The following is a 19,851-nucleotide window of genomic DNA, read 5'->3' on the forward strand; positions in this document are numbered from 1 at the left end:
CCAGTGTTGATCACTTTCTGATAATGGCTGTGAGTCTCTCTGTTCTATTTCTTCCTAGGACCTCAGAGTACTTTACAGGTTACACTCATTGTCCCCAGGCCCTGATAAGGCTTACACGTGAGCCGAAGCCCATCTTTCCACTGAGTGGAGGTGCTGGCCTAAGGACTCACCACACAGCTAGAGCAGAACTGGAAGCCGGGCCTTGCAAGTCACATACACTGACATTGCTCAACTGCACGATGACAACAAGCCATTGCCCAGATGCTTGGAGGCCCCAAAGGAGGAACAAGGCTTCATTCTCACTCTTGAGGACCTGAGAAGGTGAAGAAGATAGAACAGAAACACCTAATGTTCAAGGGGACTCAGACCAAAGCAAGTCAACAATTAGCCACAACTGGACAAGGCTGCAGGCGTAAGGAGCAGAGATTGCTGGAAACATGGCTTCTAGCAGAAAGTAAAACTGAATTTTAAAGGTGAAAGAGGGTGTTGTCTGACTGGAAAGGAAGGATGGAGCCTTTTGATTTGGGGGTAGACCCTGAGGCCAGGAGGCGTGGCGTGAGCAGGTGGACGAGCTGAATGTCCTTGCTGGTTTCCCTGCAGAACACCTGGATGGGGACCATCTGGAAGTTGCTTTTTAGACTTAGTCCTTATGCAAGATGGTAACAGAGAGCTTGGGAAGATGGAAGTAGATTGGACCAGAAATCATCCTTTGGGTCATGGCTGTCGTTGATGGCCTTGCCTTCTTGCTTAACAAGATGTGGTTTTCAATAAAACGGAGTTTACTGTTCTCAGGGCTCCCACCGTGATGTTTTCGCAGAGCCGGAGTCGGGTGGGGCTAGGCGCTGGGCTGTAGGAACTGGGTTCGGCCGGCGCCCTGGAAACGTCCACCTGCTGAGAGCTCCAGGTGTCTCCCTGCCAGCATGATGAACATGACACAGGACGCAAAAGTGGGGCAAGTGGGAGAATGAATTGAAGTCAAGGAAAGGAAGCAACCTGTGAAAACCCAGCAAACAAGATGCCATCAGCAGTGAAAGTCAATGAGGCGAACACCATCTGGCCCCGAAGATGAATGGAGTGAAAAAGGACAGCCTGGCCTCCCAGGGATCTGGGCTCCAACTGGGCACAGAGTCATATTCATGCCTGCCTGAGACGAGCCTGGGCTGGCGGGGCAAGCGATAGTGTGTTTCTGCAGAGCAGGACCTTGGAGAGAGACTTGTCCCCTGATAATGAATCACAGCATATTTCCACCTAATGGAAATGTTTCAGCAGGAAAGAGTTACAATAGCTCTTTATTTCTATCTGCACACAGAGCAAAATTCGGGGCTTTGGGTACAATGAGCTGTCCTTGAGAGAGCACAGCTGGTTTGCATCTGACCACCTGCATTCACTCACTCATTTCTGCGTTCATCCATCCTTCCATTCATTCATCTCTCTCTTCCTCTCCTTTTCTACCTCTGCTGCTTTAGTCCATCCTCAGTGTGTTGCTCCCCAGTGCTTGCTAGGACCTCCTGTCTGGCCCACCTCCCTCTGAGCCCTTCTCTGTGTGACCACCAGAGCCTCTTTCCAAGCCCAAATCTGCTCTAAAAGCCCTCCAATCTTCCACAGCTCCCTGCTGCTCACATGTAATACCCCCAGGATGGGGCCACTGCAACCAGTCCGCCTCATCTCTTGCTGCATCATGCTTCCCCACACCCCAGCCTACACTCCATTCATGCCCAACTATTACAGGCCACCAATGAGCCCCATTGTTTCATGCTTTGGTGTCTTTGCTTATGCACGTTCCTCATCCTGGAACATCTTCCCTTTTGTCTTCTCCCACATTCCCTCACCTACATGCCTGCTGATACTTACTTAAGCATAAAGACCAAGAAAATGTGCCCTCATATCTCCTGCTGCAGGCAGCATAATTGATGATACCCCCAGCTGCTGTCCTGCTGGAGGCACCACCACGTTCCTGCTGAGGCCATGATTCTTGTGGGCTGCTCCCAGCCAGCAACTGGGCACAGTGGGTCACTAAGGCAGCCCCATCTAACAAGATCTGAGATTCCTGCAATGGCAGCTTTGGCTCAAGGACTTGCCACTGGTCTGGCAAAACACTTCTTGTAACTGCCCTGCAGTCTGAGCCTCTTCCTACCCTTCCCTCCTTTCCCACAGGTGTCAGGCCACACTGTGGTCTGAGGGCTCTTCTCCCTCCACCAACAAATCTCCTGCATGTCTAGTCTTCCCTTTGCGTGGACCTGAACTAATATACCAAGTTAGCATCACCTCTTTCGTGAAGACTTTCCTAACCTCCCTCAGGTAGAATTGAACACTCTCTCCTTCATATCCTTCCCTCTGCCTTGGATGCACTTTTCATGATGGCACCAATGACTGCTCACTGTAATGATCTGTCTGTACGGCTACCTGTGCCTCCCAGACTGTAAACTCCATGAAGACAATGGGTTCACTGTCTTATTTGTTTCGTCAACATCTCTGCCTAGTACAGTACCTGTTATATTCAGATGCACCGTAATGTTTATGAAATGAATGAATGATTGATCTAGTTATTCATTTATTAGTTCCCATCATCCTAGATCACGCGTTAGGTCCTGAGGATAGCAAGTTTAACAAATCAGAATCCCCGCCTTTAAAGCACTCTCAGGCTGGTTGGTGGAATTAGCATGCATATAACTATTTTAGAGGGGAGAATGGAATAGCTGCTGTCAACATGGTACAAGAAAAGGACATAAGAACCCAGAAGAAGGCATGATTGCTTCCCACTAGGGGTGGAGGAGGGGGCGTCAGGGAAGGCTTCTGAGAGAACGTAGCATTTGGACTGGGCCCTGTAAGATCTGGACTGGGCCCTGTAGGATCTGTAAGATTTATGCGTGGAGCGTGACAGGAGGAAACTTCCAGGCCAGAGACACTGCATAAACAAGGGCACAGAAGGGTGATGTGATGAGGGCTATTTTGTTAATTTTATTATGAAAATATTCAAATACACACCAAAAAGAAAGTATCTCGCTCGTTTTACTTTCTCTTTTGTTGGTGTCATTGCCACTGAAGAAAGCTTTGTTTATCTGATGTTTGTTTGTTTACTCTGCCTGATTCCCCAGGGTCTCCATCTGCCTCAGAGCCCAGAAGGCAGCCCTCACCTTGTTTGTTTTCAGATTCTCCACGTTGTCAATCTCCTTGACTGACTTTCCCCAGTCACATCTGGCAGGCTCCAAGGCCAGGACTGGCGCTCGGGAGGCTTCAGGCATTTGGCTGGACAAACAGGAGCCTGCAGTGACTATCCCAGCTGACGCATCCCTGGACAGAGGACTGACTGGCTCCTCTTATCAGAGCTCAGTGGCTCCTGATGGCTGGAGCCCGAGTGGGCATGAGGAGGGGCGCGCTGGCATCATACATCCCGTCCACCATCGTCTGCTGTTGGAAGGCATCATCTGGCTGCTGCTTGAAAACCCTCTCCTAGGGAGGACTTGGAAGGTGGGAGAAGAGGAGTAGGAGAGAGAAGGGGAAAGAACCAGCTGCCTGCAACCTGGGTGATGCCGGCTCTGCGCTGGCCAGCTTTGCCTGCAGCCTCTTCTGGCACATGCAGAGCTGGACCAGCAGGAGGCCCTCGGCGCCTCTCAGCCGGGCTTCTCTTGAGTGTGTGCTGGCAGCAAAAACTCATGATCTCTGGGAGATCATGAGTTTTCCCTAGAAAACCTCTGGTCTGAAGGCCCATGGCCAAAGTGAACTTGGGGGAGGCCACTCCTAGAATCCAACTTGAGATCCTCCTCCCTGCCGTTGCCCTCCCTAGAACAGCAAGTGAACTCTCAATTGCAATGTTCTTGGCTCTCAAACTGTCCTTATCATAGAAACACAGAACCTTGGAAGCCCCACGAATCTTCCACTCCACACCCCTGCAGGGCAGCCCCTCCTTCAAAGCAAAGTTCTCAGGAAAGATGAGGTAGGGCTTCCTCCAACTGTAAGGTACCTATTTTCTAAAAAGATTTTAATCATTGTTTGCAATAGTCACTTAAATGTTCCGCTCTATATATGTACCGTATTTTTTAAACTACACAAATATAGCATCAGTTTATTCTTCTTATTAAAATGCAAACCACATAAACAGAGAGAAATTTCCTCTTCACATTCCCCAACTTCACCCTCTCCCAGAGAGAAAGAGCTCTGATTAGTTTGGTGGTATCCATCCATATTCCTTTGGAGTATGACGTTTTAAAATTGAAATGTGGGTGGGGTTCTTTCTTGGTTCTTCTACACATACACGATCATTGTGCATATTGCCCTATAGATGATGTGTTTTAGTTCACAACACGACTTTGAGATCCGTCCCTGTCGGTCCTTCCAGGTCTATGACATTCTCTCTGATGCCGGTGGTATCCCACGGTTTCTGTATCTCACATGTCACCACTCCCATGTTGACAGACATTTAGGGTTTTTTTTTTTTCCAATTTGCTTCATTATTACAGTGATGCCAGTCTGATCCTCATTTCCCAAGCTCTTTAAGAAGGCAACATCTGCCACTGTCTCTCTAGGAGAGTTCCAAAGAAATAGAACCCCTGGATTGAAAGATATGTACACTTTACAGTTAACAGAATACTACAAAATGGCCCTCCAAAATAGCACAGTAATTTATCTGCCTACACACAGGGTGGGGCAGGGGCTCCTCGCTGGCTTAACCGGCATCCCTTCTCATTGCCTTTTCCCTTGGTGCATTCCAGAGGAGGCACTGAGAAGATAAATAATCACTTTCCCAGTCCCTCCAGCAGCTAAGGGTGGCTCTGTGACACCTTTCTGGCAAAAAAAAAAAAAAAAAAAAAAAAAAAATACACATGGAAGCATCTAGGTATAGAAGTGTTCTGGGAAAGCTTTTGTTTTTCCCGAAATAAAGGAAGGATATGACAGGGTGACCCCTTCTTTCTTTCCTGCTTTGAACTATTATAGTCCACGTGAGACTCTGAGGTCACAGCCACAGTTGACAAGTCAACAGACTAAGGATGCCTGAGCAGAAAGACAGAAAGAGCCTGGGTCACCGGTGGCATTATTGAGCAGCTGTATTGATGCCAGCAGCCACTTATTCTGGATGTCTCATTGCAGAAGAAAAATAAAGCCTCAGTTGTTTCAGCTTCTCCTAGTTGGGTATCTGTTACTTGCAGCTGAATGAAAACCAGACAAGACAGAGTATTGGTGCCAGGTACCCAGTTTTGCTTTCACTTAACCTTGCTTTTTATATGCTATGGTAATGGTATAACTTTCCTATTACTCTGTTGAGCAATAAAATGATAATAGAAGTAATTTATTCACTGCCTACTTTATGTGCATTACTTCTGATATTACAAAGATCCTGAGAGGAAAACTGATTATCCAGAGACCAGAAAAGCAAGTGACTTGCCCCCAGAGGAGTTGTGGCTGCTTCCATAGGTCCCCATACATAAAGTCAGGAACCCAGGGTGGTTTATTTAATCCAGTAAGAACAGTAGCAGTAGCAGTAAGGTGGCACATGTGTATGGGGCCATGCCATTTACATGGTCAGTGCTAGGGAGAATGGGAAACACTTTGGCTATGGCTGGTGGGTCAAGGTCTTGTTCTCAGCTTTGCCTCTTACCTTCTGCTCTGAATCTTGGTATCCTGGCTTCTGTTCTGGGATCTCATAACTGGATCCTGCCCATTCCAATAACTTTAAATCAGAGTTCTGATTAAGGTCTGTCTACTTGTCATTTTAGGTCCTGTCACTGTCAGCCCTGATGCAATCTTAAGAAAAAAATTGAGGGGCTTCCCTGGTGGCACAGTGGTTGAGAGTCCGCCTGCTGATGCAGGGGATACGGATTCGTGCCCCGGTCCAGGAAGATCCCACATGCCACGGAGCGGCTGGGCCCGTGAGCCATGGCCGCTGAGCCTGCGCGTCCGGAGCCTGTGCTCCACAATGGGAGAGGCCACAACGGTGAGATGCCCGCGTACCGCAAAAAAAAGAGAAAAGAATTGAAAAGATATTGTTTAAAAGAACACTCTTCTCATGTAGGCTGTGCATATTACCTTCCTGTTTAATCATTGATAATCTTGAACAGATTCATGAAAAGCATTAGGGGAGAATAATAGGTGCAAATGCTTCCACTGTGCCAACTTGGGCCCCAAACCAACAGGAAAGGGGGGCAACCCATCCCAGTGCTTTTGGCCCCAAACCAATGCACCATGGATTTCACCCAAAGTTCTGTCATGGGGTGTATGGAAATCTTTGTATTCATGATGGATATTTTTGGTTGCAAGAAACATATATCCAGCTTAGACTAATGCAAGCAAAAATAGAACTTATTGGCAAATGTCCTGGGATATCTAGCCGAGAAACTGGCTCAATCATGGATCTGGGAGAGAATCAGCACCATCTCTCTCCTGCCTTTTTGCTTTGCATGTCTCTACCTTATTCTGATAGATAGATGCTTTCTACATGGCAGAAAGTGAGGTCTTTCATTTTCGCTGACTCACACCTAGGAACCATGGTGGAAGGAAACAGCGTTTCCCACTAACTCTGATAGGAAAATCCCACGGAGGACTTGGATGGGTTTTGGTCACATGTCCATTTCTGAACCAATCCCTGTGGACAGAGACATAAGATACTTTGGCCATCCAGGCCTGGGTCACAGTACCACCCCTAGCGGGAGTGGTTTTAGGGATTCAACCCTACCAAAACCACATGGTATGTGTTCCCCATGGGAAAGAGTGTCTCTGTGTACTAGATAGACAAAAGCACCAAGTGTGCACCAAAATGATTTGAGGAGTTGTGGATGGCATGAGATGATGCTTCAGCCTTGAGGCTTTTGCAAGAGGGACTAGGGCTTACAACAGTGTCACCATGATTCACTAGGCAGCTGTGGGCTTAGCATGCTCAGGGTGGTGGCAACTCCAGAATTTCTACATCCCTTCTTTGAAGAGACACAGTGGCCTGTGTTGGAGGGTGTGGAGGGTCCCCTTCTTAACAAGGCACCCCTTGGAATGACCACTGGCTGGGGCAGAGAAGGTGATATCCCATATCCAACCTCTAGACAAAGAGGCTGCTCAAACCAAGTGACATGACAGAGCCCAGGGGGCCTGAGAGAGATGAACATTTTCCTGCCTCTCACCACCTGTTACCTGGGTGTCTTCGTTCTCCTGAGGAAATCCAAAGAGCTGCTCAGTCAAGAGGCCTGGACTCAGTGTCACTTTTTAGGAAATGCATGTGTCATTCACTCTATTTCTGTGTATGTGTCTGTGTGTCAAATGCACATACACAGTTGTGATCTTTTTGACTAAAAGAACTCAAGACAACCCGTACCTGTTTGATGATTAAAATTCCACCCCTTACAGGGTTACTCCTCTTGCTTAGAAATGGTCTCCTCTTAAAAATGCAAATTCCACAGGAGAGGGAATAGTGTTAACTTACTTATTTACAGTTAGTAAGAGGAATCTTGTCAGGCTCTTTCATGAGAACAGCTTTTGATAAGAAATGTTGAGCCTCTTACTAGAGTCTAGTAACCACAGAGTGAGATCCTTGAAGATGGTTATATCTGGTTTATATTTGAGATACCTACCTGGAGAGAACCTTCCACATAGCAGTTTCTCATTGCAGGTTTTTATATGAATAATCTTCAAATTACTTCAAAATTTCTGGTAAAAGTATATTATACACAACTATAAGTGGTAATACTTTGGGTTAGAGGGAGACTTAGGTGGAGGAATTTCATCCAACATTTGGGCTTAACCTATAGTCAAAATAAAGAGATGGGGTGGGAGGGAGGGAGAAGCAAGAGGGAAGGGATATGGGAACATATGTATATGTATAACTGATTCACTTTGTTATAAAGCAGAAACTAACACACCATTGTGAAGCAATTATACTCCAATAAAAAATAAAGAAATAAATAAAATAAAATAAAAAATAAAGAGATGGTGGTAAAGATAGAGAACGGAAACCCTGTGTTCAGGAGATTCTGGAAATTCAAGTAGGAAGTGAATGAAAAAAATTTCAGTGTCTGAATTATTAAAAACCCTGATGAGGGCATCAACCTTTCCATAGCATGAGGGATGGAGAGGTTTCAGCAGACTTCAGCTAACTTTGAGGGGCAGGTGACACAGATGGTGTCTGGGTTACATCCAACTGGTGTAGGGCCCATTCACTTTTCTCCAACATCTCTTGAATCAGGATAAACCTTTTAAATGCATTTTCACTTTTCTGAGAGGCAGTAGAATGTAGTGGTCAACAGCCCAACATACGGCACCAGACTGTGGAGATATAAATTCTAGTGCTGCCGTGTGTGGCTACGTGACCTTGGGCAGCGTGTTTAACCTCTCTGTGCCTCAGTGTTCTCACTAGAAAAATGAAAATAATAGTAGTTCCCAACTTTGTGGGGTTGTTTTGGGGCATTAAACAAGTTAATGTACATAAAAAGCTTGAGATGAGTCTTGGCATATAGAGAGTACTATATGTTTGGCTAATTTTATTATTTCCCCAATGTGACTGGGGAAAAGGGCAGTGTTACCAGATGGAGAGCTTGAGCATCCACGTTCTTATGTAACAGATGCAGAAGCAGATTGTTCCCTCCCCATCTGAGAGGGCCTCTCAGGATCATGGATACCCCGGAGGCGCTCTGTGCCATGCTGCCACCTGGCCCAGGTACCACGCCTTTCCTTGCTGGCAGGGCCTTATGTGGACAGCAAAGCACCAGACTTCAACCAGCACCACGGGCACTGAGGATGCTCTGTTTTCAGGACTTTTCTCTCTCAAAAATTAAGAAGACATGGGCACAGGGTGAGCCTGCTTTTCTTTTCTTCCCTAACCCTCCTCAACCACAACTTCTTCTCTTCCCTAAAGATCTACTGAGCCCTTGGGTCAAAACTGAGTGTGCTGGGGAGGTGTTTGGTACATGGTTATGGGTCACTCATTTAAAGATGAGGCACTCGCCTCAGTGGCCAGTGGTCGGGGCTCAGGAGGGCACTGAGGACCGTAGTTCTCATCAGACTGGGGCTTGGGCAGGAAGAAAGCCTTCGCCCAGTGGATTCTTATTCCCACGAGAGGCTGGGTGAGGAGGGGATAGGATGCTGGAGCGGGAGAGGCAGCAAGAAGAAGGACCCTATGGTGGGACAAGGGTGCTTAGGCACCAACCCAATGCAGCCCAGACCCTGGACTCAGATCTGGGGTGAAGCCAGTCCCAGATCCTCACCACTTAGAGTCATCTTGGAGTGTTACTTAATCATCTGTGGCACCCCAAGCACTTCCCAGTTCCCACATGCCCTTCTGCCGACAAGGGTGGGTGGAGATGTAGGGGTCGGGGGAGGTTTTAGGATCACTGCATCACTGCAATAAACTCAGACCCTTACAGGTGAAAATCGTCCTTGATTGCTTGTTACTTAACAGGATAAGTTGAGAAAAGGTGATAAGGAATAATGCAAAATGTGTTTTTCATCTTGCCCCCAGCTCTCTCACATCCACACTATAATGCATTCTGCTTACAAAGCACATCATTTCTCATAGAAATTGGTTGTTGTTGTATCCAAACCATGCTTCTACTCTCTGTTATCTTTGAATCTCACGGGGCAAAACAAACAAAAAACAGCAGTATATTATCTCATAAGTACTTAAAAATTCTATGATTTTCGTGGTTCTGTGCTCTAAGATGGTTACAGATTTGATTCTCCTGGTATACAAGGACAAGGCCTCTTGTGGGGTAATAATTGTGGGGTCCTCCTAAATTTTATGGGCTATTTTTAGACCTCCCCCCCCAACCCACTATTCTACACCACTCACTTGGAACCAGGGGCAAAGTCTAGTCCCCAAATAGGATAATTTTTACTTTTTTTTTCTAGAAAAGGCTTCTGTGATTCCTTATTGAAACTGACCCTTTGCCCATAAAAATACGGTTGAGAACTTCCCTGGTGGTGCAGTGGTTAAGAATCAGCATGCCATTGCAGGGGACGCGGGTTCAAGCCCTGGTCCGGGAAGATCCCACATGCCACGGAGCAACTAAGCCCGTGCGCCACAACTACTGAGCCTGTGCTCTAGAGCCTGAGAGCCACAACTATTGAGCCCACGTGCCACAACTACTGAAGCCCGCACGCCTAGAACCCGTGCTCCACAACAAAGAGAAGCCACCACAATGAGAAGCCCACGCACTGCAACAAAGAGTAGCTCCCACTCGCTGCAACTAGAGAAAGCCCACGTTCAGCTACGAAGACCCAACACAGCCCAAAATAAATAAATAAATAAATAAATAAATAAATAAACCCAACTATTAAAAAAATATATATATATGGTTGAATTGTGTCTTTTGTCCCTTGAGAATTCCCCACTGTCCAGATAAAGCCAACTTTCTACTATAGCGGCTTCCATTCAACTAGTGTATTAACTGAACAATATCAAAAATTGTTAGGTACCCTCAATTTTTTTGGTAGGGGACAGAAATAGTTTATAATTATTAAGTCCCAATTTCTCCAACCTCCAAAATTTTTCAACAGATCTCTACCATAATGATCCGCCTGCATTGTCCTGTCCCAGATTTCCCTTTATTTGGTGCCAGTTGTCCTGCAGGAGTGGACACCTGTCCTGCCAGGTTGCCTGGGATAGAATCCTGGCTGGTGATTATGAGCTAGTGACTTAACCTCTTTGCCTTGGTGCCCACATCTGTAAAATGAAGATAATAATGGTAGCTACTTCATCAGTTGTTGGAATAATTGGGTGCCTGGACATAGCAAGAGCTTTAGGTGTTAGTTGGTATCTTGTCCCATGCAAGGGGCCATACTTGGGAATGATGTGCAGGTGAATTCTCTGGGCTATTTCTCATCGTTCTGCATTGGATAAATCTACAGGAAATCTAGGCCTTTACTTGTGGTATGAAGAATGATTTGCACATTTGGAAAAGGACAGTGGTCTCAGGTTGTCAGGGTGCACTTCTACCTTGAACCCCAGAGATGTATATAAAATATAAAAACCCAGCTCGCTCATTTTTGTACCCAAAAGCACCATTCCCCAAGGCACAGGGAATTTACCATCCTGTTGGGTAGAGAGGTCAAATGTTGACCTTCTCTATTTTATGATTTACCTTGAGAACTGGAGTGTAAGTTGATAGAAGTGGAGGCATGTCTCCTGCATGCTGGAAGGTCCTTCCGTTCTCTTCCAGGAGTGTCTTATTCACTCAAACATATTTATTGAGCACCTACTGTATGCCAGGCACTACTGTAGGTCAGTTAGGTCCTGGATATATAGTGGTAAACAAGACAGATGTGGTCCTTGATCTCTTGGTGCTTACATCATGAAGATCCAACAAACTCCAGAATCCTATTAGAACTTTTCATTAACCACCTCTTCTTTTAATTAATTAATTAATTAATTTTTTGCGGTACGTGGGCCTCTCACTGTTGTGGCCTCTCCCGTTGCGGAGCACAGGCTCCAGACGTGCAGGCTCAGCGGCCATGGCTCACGGGCCCAGCCGCTCCGCGGCATGTGGGATCTTTTTGGACCGGGGCACGAATCCGTGCCCCCTGCGTCGGCAGGCGGACTCTCAACCACTGCGCCACCAGGGAAGCCCAACCACCTCTTCTTCAATACAGTATATTCTGAATGATGACCCTGCATGACCACAATGTTCTGAAGCTCCCTGCGAGTCACCAAAGAAAGACGACATTATGGCCATTATATTTTGTTGCATTCTGATACTTTTTTGAAAATCGATAATGCATGTCTGGACACATCTATATTTTTCATAAATATATGTATATATTTTGGCTGTGCCATGTGGCTTGTGGGATCTTTGTTCCCCGACCATGGGTTGAACCTGGGCCCTCGGCAGTGAAAGTGCCGAGTCCTAACCACTGGACCGCCAGGGAATTCCCACATAAATATTTAATTAACCTGAATGGCCCATTCCTAGACTACAAGAAAAAAGAGATACCTTCACGCTACATGAATTACTTGTATGGTTTTGTTGGTTTTCACTTGTATGTTTTCTTTGTATGTGTCATTTGGTCTCTCCTTCATCATATGTCTTTTCTGACCCTCTGGATCGTGAGCTTCATCAGGGGAGGAACCTTCCTAAGCCTGTGCACATCCCACTGAAGATGTTGCCTGACCAACTGCCGGCCCCAGGAAGGAGGGCCAGGTCAGGCTGGAGGGAGGGAAAGCCTTGCCTGCTGCCTAGTGATATGTCTGAGCCCCCTCTCAGGGCCCTGCTCTGGGGGCTGTTTTCTGATGTTCAAAGGAAAACTGTCAGGGGAATGAGGTCCTAACATGCCCCTCACCTGTGGTTCTCTTAGCTTCTCTGAAATGACCAGATGGGGAGAAAACGCTCCAAATTTCCTCCCAGCACTAGTGGTCTCTGCTTCCAGGAGTCCTGGGCCGAAACCTGGGAAAAGTTGGGGAGCTGGTCCTCTTTTTGACTTGAAGGAATTCACCTGCTAGGAAGACAAGAAGAGGCCAGGAGTCCCAGGGCTTCACTGTAGGTTCACACACACACACACACACACACACACACGCACACACAGGCCCTGCCCCACCTGTACCCTCAAAGGAGAAACCATTTCTTGTGAGGGAGAAGACTCTAGGGGTGGAGCAGACACGGGAGAAAGGGAAAGCAAATTATACCATAGAGGGAAAACAGGACAGAGAAAGGAAAAACTCACATATGGGAAAGGACACTAGTGGTAGGGAAAGAAATTTTATTTTCAAGCTTTTAAGAGAATAATACAAACAACAGAGAGTTTTAAAAAACCCTAAAAACTAGTTTAAAAAAGTACTTGACAGTGTCCCTTTCATACCCACGGATGATGCGGCCATTGTGCAATGACAACAAGAAACTCTGCAGGTGACCACCCCGTGGCCTTCCCTGGCAGGGTCCCAGAACCAGCAGGCGGGCTCAAGGGACAGTGCTCCCTGCCAGGGTCCCTGGGCCCGCCTCGCTGCATGGGAGGGACCAGGGAGCAGGTAGCACTGAGGGATTAGCCAAACTGCCCTCGGGGGAGGGTCCCGAACAGCAAGGAATACTTAGATTGGTCTCCGCTCCACTCCTTGGGGCACATCCGGCCAGCTTCCTCCCATTCGCTGCAGCAGCTCTCCTGGGAGACCCTGGGCAGGAGGTGCCCTGCCATGGGGGGCCCTGGGTCTCAGCAGGTGCCAAACCAGGAGGGGCCGTGGCACTGAGCATGTCGTGGCCACGTGTGGTATTGGGTGGTTGAGAAAATCACTCCTGGATTGACAGCTTTGAAGGCTGAAGCCACAGCAGCAGGACTGTGCTCAAGATACCCATGGGAAATCTGTACTATTGTTGTGTGTGTGTGTGTGTGTGTGTGTGTGTTTCCTGTAAACATCTTTGAGCCAAATCACCATAAAATAAAGTAACAAGGGCACAGAAAGACACCCTACTCCAAACCTACGCCCCCTTTGAGCCCATCTGAAATTGGGAGTTCCCAGTCTGGAAGGTTTGGAAGGGGAAGAAACCCCCCTCCCTCTGGCCACTCAGGTCAGCATCTCCCTCCCTGCACCACTGCCCCTGAGGCCTGAGTCAGGAATCCTGCCCACCCAGGTGAGCCCAGGGGCCGCAAATGCTGGGAAACTCATCCCTGCCAGCTCCCACCCATCCCTCTCCCTCCCCCCAACTGTCCCTGGAACACAGCCCAGGGAGAAACCAAAGCAAACTCAAGGGTAAAACAAGGCCGGCTACAAGTGCTTTTGCTTCCCACACGTGCACATGTGGGCACCACCGCCACCAGACACGCAGCTTCGCCCTCCCCAGCTGCCACTTCTCCCAGGTGTTTTGCACAGGGGGGCACATCTGGGTGCCTCTGTTGTTGTGTTTTGTTAGGCTCAGTATGTATTGCACTTCGTTGCTGGGTTTGTATTGGTTTTCCTCGTGCTTGTTGGAGAATGGTATCGACCGGCTGGAAATCAGGAAAACGCTCACAGCGCCAGCCTCCCTCCAGCTCCAGTCCTGCCCCCAGGCCCCTCAAGGCACCCCCCCCAGCACCGCCTGCCCTCTGGCCCCTGGGGTGCCTCCATGCCTCCCCACACCTGCTCCCCAGTTGGCATCCCGTCAGGGGCGGCCCTCCCCGGCCCCCCCTCTCCTCGCTCTCGTGCGTGCGTGTGTGGTCACAGCTCCCTCCCAGGTCTCTCCTCTCACACTGTCGTGACCCTCATGACCAGCTCTCGGCTGCCGCCCTGGGGGGTCCGCTGTTCATGAGGTCTTAAGTGACTCAAGATGTGCAGGATGGTGTAAGCACAGTGGTGATCGGACAGAGGGCCTGAGGGGTGGCCAGCCGCCCGGGCAGGGCCTTCCTCAGGGGCAGGGGTGCCCGCAGCCTCCTCTCCGGAGGGGGGCGCGTTGGCCTGGGTGGACGAGGACGTCCGGGCGTTGGTCCTGCCTCCTGCCTTTTGATCCTCCAGGTCTTTTGTCTTGTCATAGTTCAGCACTTTCCACTGCTGGTTGACAGCCTGCCACCGTTTAAAGATGCGGTACACGGAGGGTCCCTCATGGATGATGAGACCTGGGCAGCAGGGAGAAGAGAAAAACAAAGGCGAGTAAGAGATAGCAGCTCACTGCCGGGAGAAACCAGTCTCCCTCTGTTTATAAGTGAGTATAGGCATTGGGTAAGCCAGATTTATATTGGTTTGATTTGTTCTTTTCAAACCTACCTTTCAGCTCTGGGCCACATGGCAACCATCCTTACATTTCTAGGCTCAACGAGTCTTTGGAAGTATGTGGAAGGCCACCACCACACCGAGGGCGCGAGATAGTCGGGCACCTACATGCAGTGCTTTTGCCTCTGCCTCTGTTCTATCCCTCCTACTCCTTGGCCTGACAAAATCCAAATTCATTGTCCATTAAGGCGTAATACAAATATCTTTTTTCCCTCTGCCATGTGTCTGTGGCACCTGGCACTTAGCAGATGTTGACTGAATCCTGTGCCTTCAAATCCGGTACCATAAAAGAAACCCTATGGTCATTCCATACCTGCTGAATGTCCGAAATTCCACTGATTACCTCTTGGCTATTTAACAAAAAGCCCAGTGCTACTAATATACACACATTGCTGGCAGAGCGAACTCTGGCATGGTTCTATTGGCCAGGGGCAGTGTAGAGTCAGAAACGAGCTATGTCAGACAACCAGGAAACTAAATATTAATTGCGTGCTAAGCACTAGGGATAGCACAGTGAGCAGGACAGGCAGAGTCCTGCCCTCAAGAGCTGGCATTCTAGTGGAGAGGCACACAACAGACACGGAAACAAACCAATAAGACTATTTCAGGCACGGACACATGCTATGAGGAAGATAAAACAGGGGGAAATAGCCACTGCCTGCAGACACTGAGAGTCCTGTTTGATGGAGATGGTAGTAAGGGCTTGTGAGGGAGGTGATATCTGAGTTGAGACTTAATTTCTTTTTTTTTTTTTCGTTTTCTTTCTTTTTCTTTTTTTTTCCAGCCGGGCCACACAGCTTGTGGGATCTTAGTTCCCCGACCAGGGATTGAACCTGGGCCACAGCCATGAAAGCACCAAGTCCTAACCACCAGACCACCAGGGAATACCCTTGAGTTGAGACTTAAATGATGAGAAGGAGGGATCCATGCAAAGTCTGGAGAGAGAGCACGTTAGTGGTGAGAACTGTAGGCACAAAGGCCAGGAAGTGGGAATGGAAGGCACCTGGCTCAGAAAGGAGGTCAGTGTGGCCAGGGCGCAAGGGAATGAGTGAATGAGTGGGCAGTGCAGGGAGATGGGGGTCAGAGGCCAGTCTATGGCAAGGCCTTATAGGCCATGGCAAGGGATTTATATTCTATCTTGAGTATGAGGGGAAGCCACTGAAGGGCTGTAATAGGAGGACGATGTGGTCTGATACACCCTTCAGAAAGGCCATCCTGGCTCCTGTGAAACAATAGACTGAAGAGGGACAAGAGTAGATGCCGAAGACCGAGGAAGTGATGTAGTGATGCAACCTGGCAATGATGGCCGCTTAGACTAAGGTGTAGCGGCGGAGGAAGTGAGAGGCCACTGGAGTCAGGATGTATGTTGGGGGCAGAGCTGACAGACTTGCTGGCAGGTGAGGTGAGTCAGGAGAAAACTCTGGACAACTCTGAAGCTTCTGGCCTCAGCAGTTAGATGAGTATTGGTGTCATTGACTGAGGTGTGGTAGGCATGAGGGTCAGGAGTGTGGATCTGTGTGGTGGTGGCAGCCACTGTATTAGTTTCCAATTGTTGCTGTAACAGATCACTACACATTCAGTGGCTTGAAACCACACAGATGTATTCTCCTGCAGTTCTGAAGATCAGAAGTATAAAACTCAGTGTCACTGGGCTAAAGTGAAAGTGTCAGCAGGGCTGTTTTTTTTCTGGTGGCTTTGAGGGGAGAATCTATTTCCTTGCCTTTTTCCAGCTTTTAGAAGTTGCCTGTGTTCCTTGCCACTTCCTTGCATCACTCTGCCCTTTTCTTCTTATGTCACATCTCCTACTCCTCTCCTGTCAGAGTCTCCCTCTGCCTTTCTCTTATGAGAACACTTTGATTACATTGGGTCCACCCGAATAATCCACGAAACTCTACCTCTTACAAGATTCTTAGATTAGTCACATCTGCAAAGTCCCCTTTGCCATATAAGGTCACATTAACAGGGATTAGGACCTGGGTGTCTTGGGGGACCATTATTCAGCCTACTACATTCATTAATAGTTATATTTTGGTTGTGGTAAATTTAAGATACCTGATAGGAATCTCAATAGAAGGGTTAGGTAGGCAGTTGGACATATGAGTCTGAAGCTTAGGGAGAGGTCTTGCCTGGTGATGGAGGTCCTCAGTGTAGTGGTGGAATCTGAAGCCATAGGAATGGCCCAGATCTCCTGGGAGAAGAGGTAGACAGACAAAAGAAGAGGGCCCATGACAGAGCCCTGAAGCTCCTGGTAATATGGAGGTTTGGTGGAGGTAGAGCCAGGAAGGGAGTTTCTGAAGGAGCAATACATGGTGTAGAAGCAAGACTAGCAAGTGTGGAAACCCCCAAGTCTAGAGAAGGACATGTTTCATGAAAGAGGGTGTGATAACTCCTTGAAATGCTGTTGAGAGGTCAGCTCAAGTGAAAGGAGGATGAGGATGAAATTAGCTTGGTGGGCACAGAGGAGGTAGGAGGAAAGATGCAATAGTGGGAAAAGCAGGTAGTTCTCATCCAAGTGCATCTTTTTCTTCCATGAAGTCATCAGCTAAGGTGGGAAGGGATAAGGGAGGAAGTGTTGAAGATTTGTGGGGAGAAGAGAAGGTGGAAAGTAATTATCTTGCAGAGTGAGAGAATGAATTTACAAGGGAGAGGTGGTAGAATTATCTGACAGTGTTGAGCACCTATTTGAGATTTGTGGCCACAATTTAAAGTGGGTCTAGTCATTGGTTGGGTGGTTTTAATTAGCATAGACTGTCTTTCCAGGTAAGTATGGCAGGAGAGAGAGTGGGACATGAGAATTATGGATGTTTGCAAAGGGAGTGGTTATCACGTTGGCCCATGGAGTCTAGACCGGGAAGGAGGGAAGTAAGAACACAAAGGGATAAGGAATAATGAAAACGGAAAAGTGGAAAGTGATAGGGTCAATGCCAAGAGGTTTCTATGAATTTGGAGAATTGCTAGAGTCAGTGAACTACAAGGATGGGGAGTGATGATCAGAGAGTGGGGTGTTTAAATCCAGATTTTGAAGGAATGTGGTTCTTGGTGATGATGAGCACTAGGGAGTGACCACTTGAATGGGGCTGAGGTGGGCTGGAGGGAAAATTCTTCAGAATAATGAGGAAGGCAGGGAGTTGGATAGATTATCTGCATCAGCCATCCTCAGTTCTATCAGACCAAATGCCCGCCCCCCCCCCTTTTTTTTTTTGCAGTACGCGGGCCTCTCCCGTTGTGGAGCACAGGCTCCGGACGTGCAGGCTCAGCGGCCATGGCTCACGGGCCCAGCTGCTCCGCGGCATGTGGGTTCTTCCCGGACCAGGGCACTAAACTGTGTCCCCTGCATCAGCAGGCGGACTCTCAACCACTGCACCACCAGGGAAGCCCCAAATGCCCCCTTTCTATAACAAATTATAACAAATATATTTTCATATCCCCTTTTCTGCTCTGAAATGAAACTTACAAAATAATCCAAGCTACTATGGTTTCTTTTTTTAATTAATATAATGCCCTAACAGATTATGTGCAGAAAAACAAAGGGGAAGTCATTTTATAACACGATAATATACATTTCAATATAAGTGCTGGGGCACAGCCACTTTAGAAAACAAACCAAAAACCTCATACATTTGCAAGATGCCCCCTAGGGGATGGTAACACCTCTTCCAAGGACCACTGATCTACAGAGATGCTGAGACAGGTATGGTGGGAGGGAGTGTGTGAGCCAGGTGCACAGGGGATGTGAGGAGTGAGTAGGCAGTCAGAGCCAGCAGCATCAAGAAGGGAAAAGGGCTGGTGATGTATGATGACATTCACTTCAGAGGAGCTGGGGCTTCTGAAAGACAAAGGAAGAGAGGCAGTTTGGAGATGGTAACGGGGAGCAAGGAGGACTCATCCCACCTCCAGGCCCCCAAGATACAGTGTACTGGAGACAAAGCAGCCACCCCTTAAGACAGCCATGCAAGAAACAATGTCCTCAGGAGACAGCTTTATTTCAATTAAAGGATGAAGAAAGGAACACTCGGAGGAGAGCTTGCCAAGGGTGGACCATGAGGTCCAGAGGGCATGTGGAAGGGCTGGGAAGAAGGAGCCAGTAAAAGGATGAGAAAAATAGGAAAGGGATGATTGTCCATATGGTGAAGATGGTTTGGGAGGCTGGCCTCACGGTGAGTGAGATGACTGGGGATGAGGTACAGTGGGATTCTCTTGCAGCACTGTAAATCTGGGGGAGGCTGGTCTGTCCCCTGCGAGGAAGAGCTGATTCATAGGAGCAAACAGCAATGAGTCACTCCAGCCAACTCCACGTCAAGCAAAGAGACTGGATGGAAACATCTCAAAGCCTCTGCAACCTCCAACACGCTGTGATTCTAGGAGACAAGACAGCCACCCACTGCTACTCTTCCCTCCAGGACTCCAACAGCTCCTAAAATTGTACTTTGTACAACAGGTCTTCGAGGGTTCACTGAAGGAGAGACAGTCTCCCTGTAGCCCAGTTGTTCCTGATCCTTTGGATCATGTGCCCCTTTGAGGATCTGAAGAAAGCTAAGGACCATATTCCTGGAAGAAAACCCAGACACATGAACCGTCTTTATGATTTTATTGGGTTCATAAATCTCCTTTGGACCACCTGTGGACCCCTTGATCTCCTGCCTGGTTCTCGACAAGGAGACCTCCTCTCTGCCCACTTTCTCACCCTCTCCCAATGTGACAACTCTCATCGCTTCCTTCAACCTTTTGAATACATGCCTATGCTCCCTTGGCACTGCAGTGCTCACTTGTTCATTTATTTCACAAGCCTTGTTTGAACACTGTTATGCTCTTTCCCCTAGATTGTAAGCCCCTCGAGGACAGGGATCAGATATGGTTGAGGCTTGGGCAGCTAATATGGTATTGGGCGCTTAATGAAGCCTTGGTGATGATGGAGGACATAGGGGCCTTTGGGTGGGGGGGGGAATCAGGATTTTTTGAAGCCCCAAACACACTCTTTCCAATAAGAGTCACTACACTTGATTCTTAATTAGCTTCTTAATCAGACAATTTTACCCTGATTGAAGAGGGTGGCTTAAATTTCTGGTCTGAATGCTACCTCCTAATTATCTGTCTAGTGTTCAGGAAATAATTAAACCATTTTAATGGATAGATGGCTGAAGGGAAGGAAGGTGCACCTGTTTTTGTAGATAATGCTTGTTTGGCAAAAGTTGGAAAAGCACAAACTACCT

General features: G+C 47.9%; 1 protein-coding gene across 1 annotated transcript in view; it reads right to left on the reverse strand.

Moving 5' to 3' along the window:
• Positions 1 to 14,119: 14,119 nt before the first annotated feature.
• MARCHF4 (membrane associated ring-CH-type finger 4) overlaps positions 14,120 to 19,851 on the reverse strand; it is a gene marked incomplete at its 3' end in the record, with an annotated part of 99,947 nt that continues 94,215 nt past the window's right edge. Inside the window, exon 4 of the mRNA XM_081243094.1 lies at positions 14,120 to 14,487. Coding sequence (XP_081099220.1) covers positions 14,120 to 14,487 — 368 coding nt within the window. The remainder of the gene's footprint in view (positions 14,488 to 19,851) is intronic.

This window comes from Mesoplodon bidens, assembly GCF_964165515.1.
Source record: "Mesoplodon bidens genome assembly, chromosome: 8".
NCBI lineage: Eukaryota > Metazoa > Chordata > Mammalia > Artiodactyla > Ziphiidae > Mesoplodon > Mesoplodon bidens.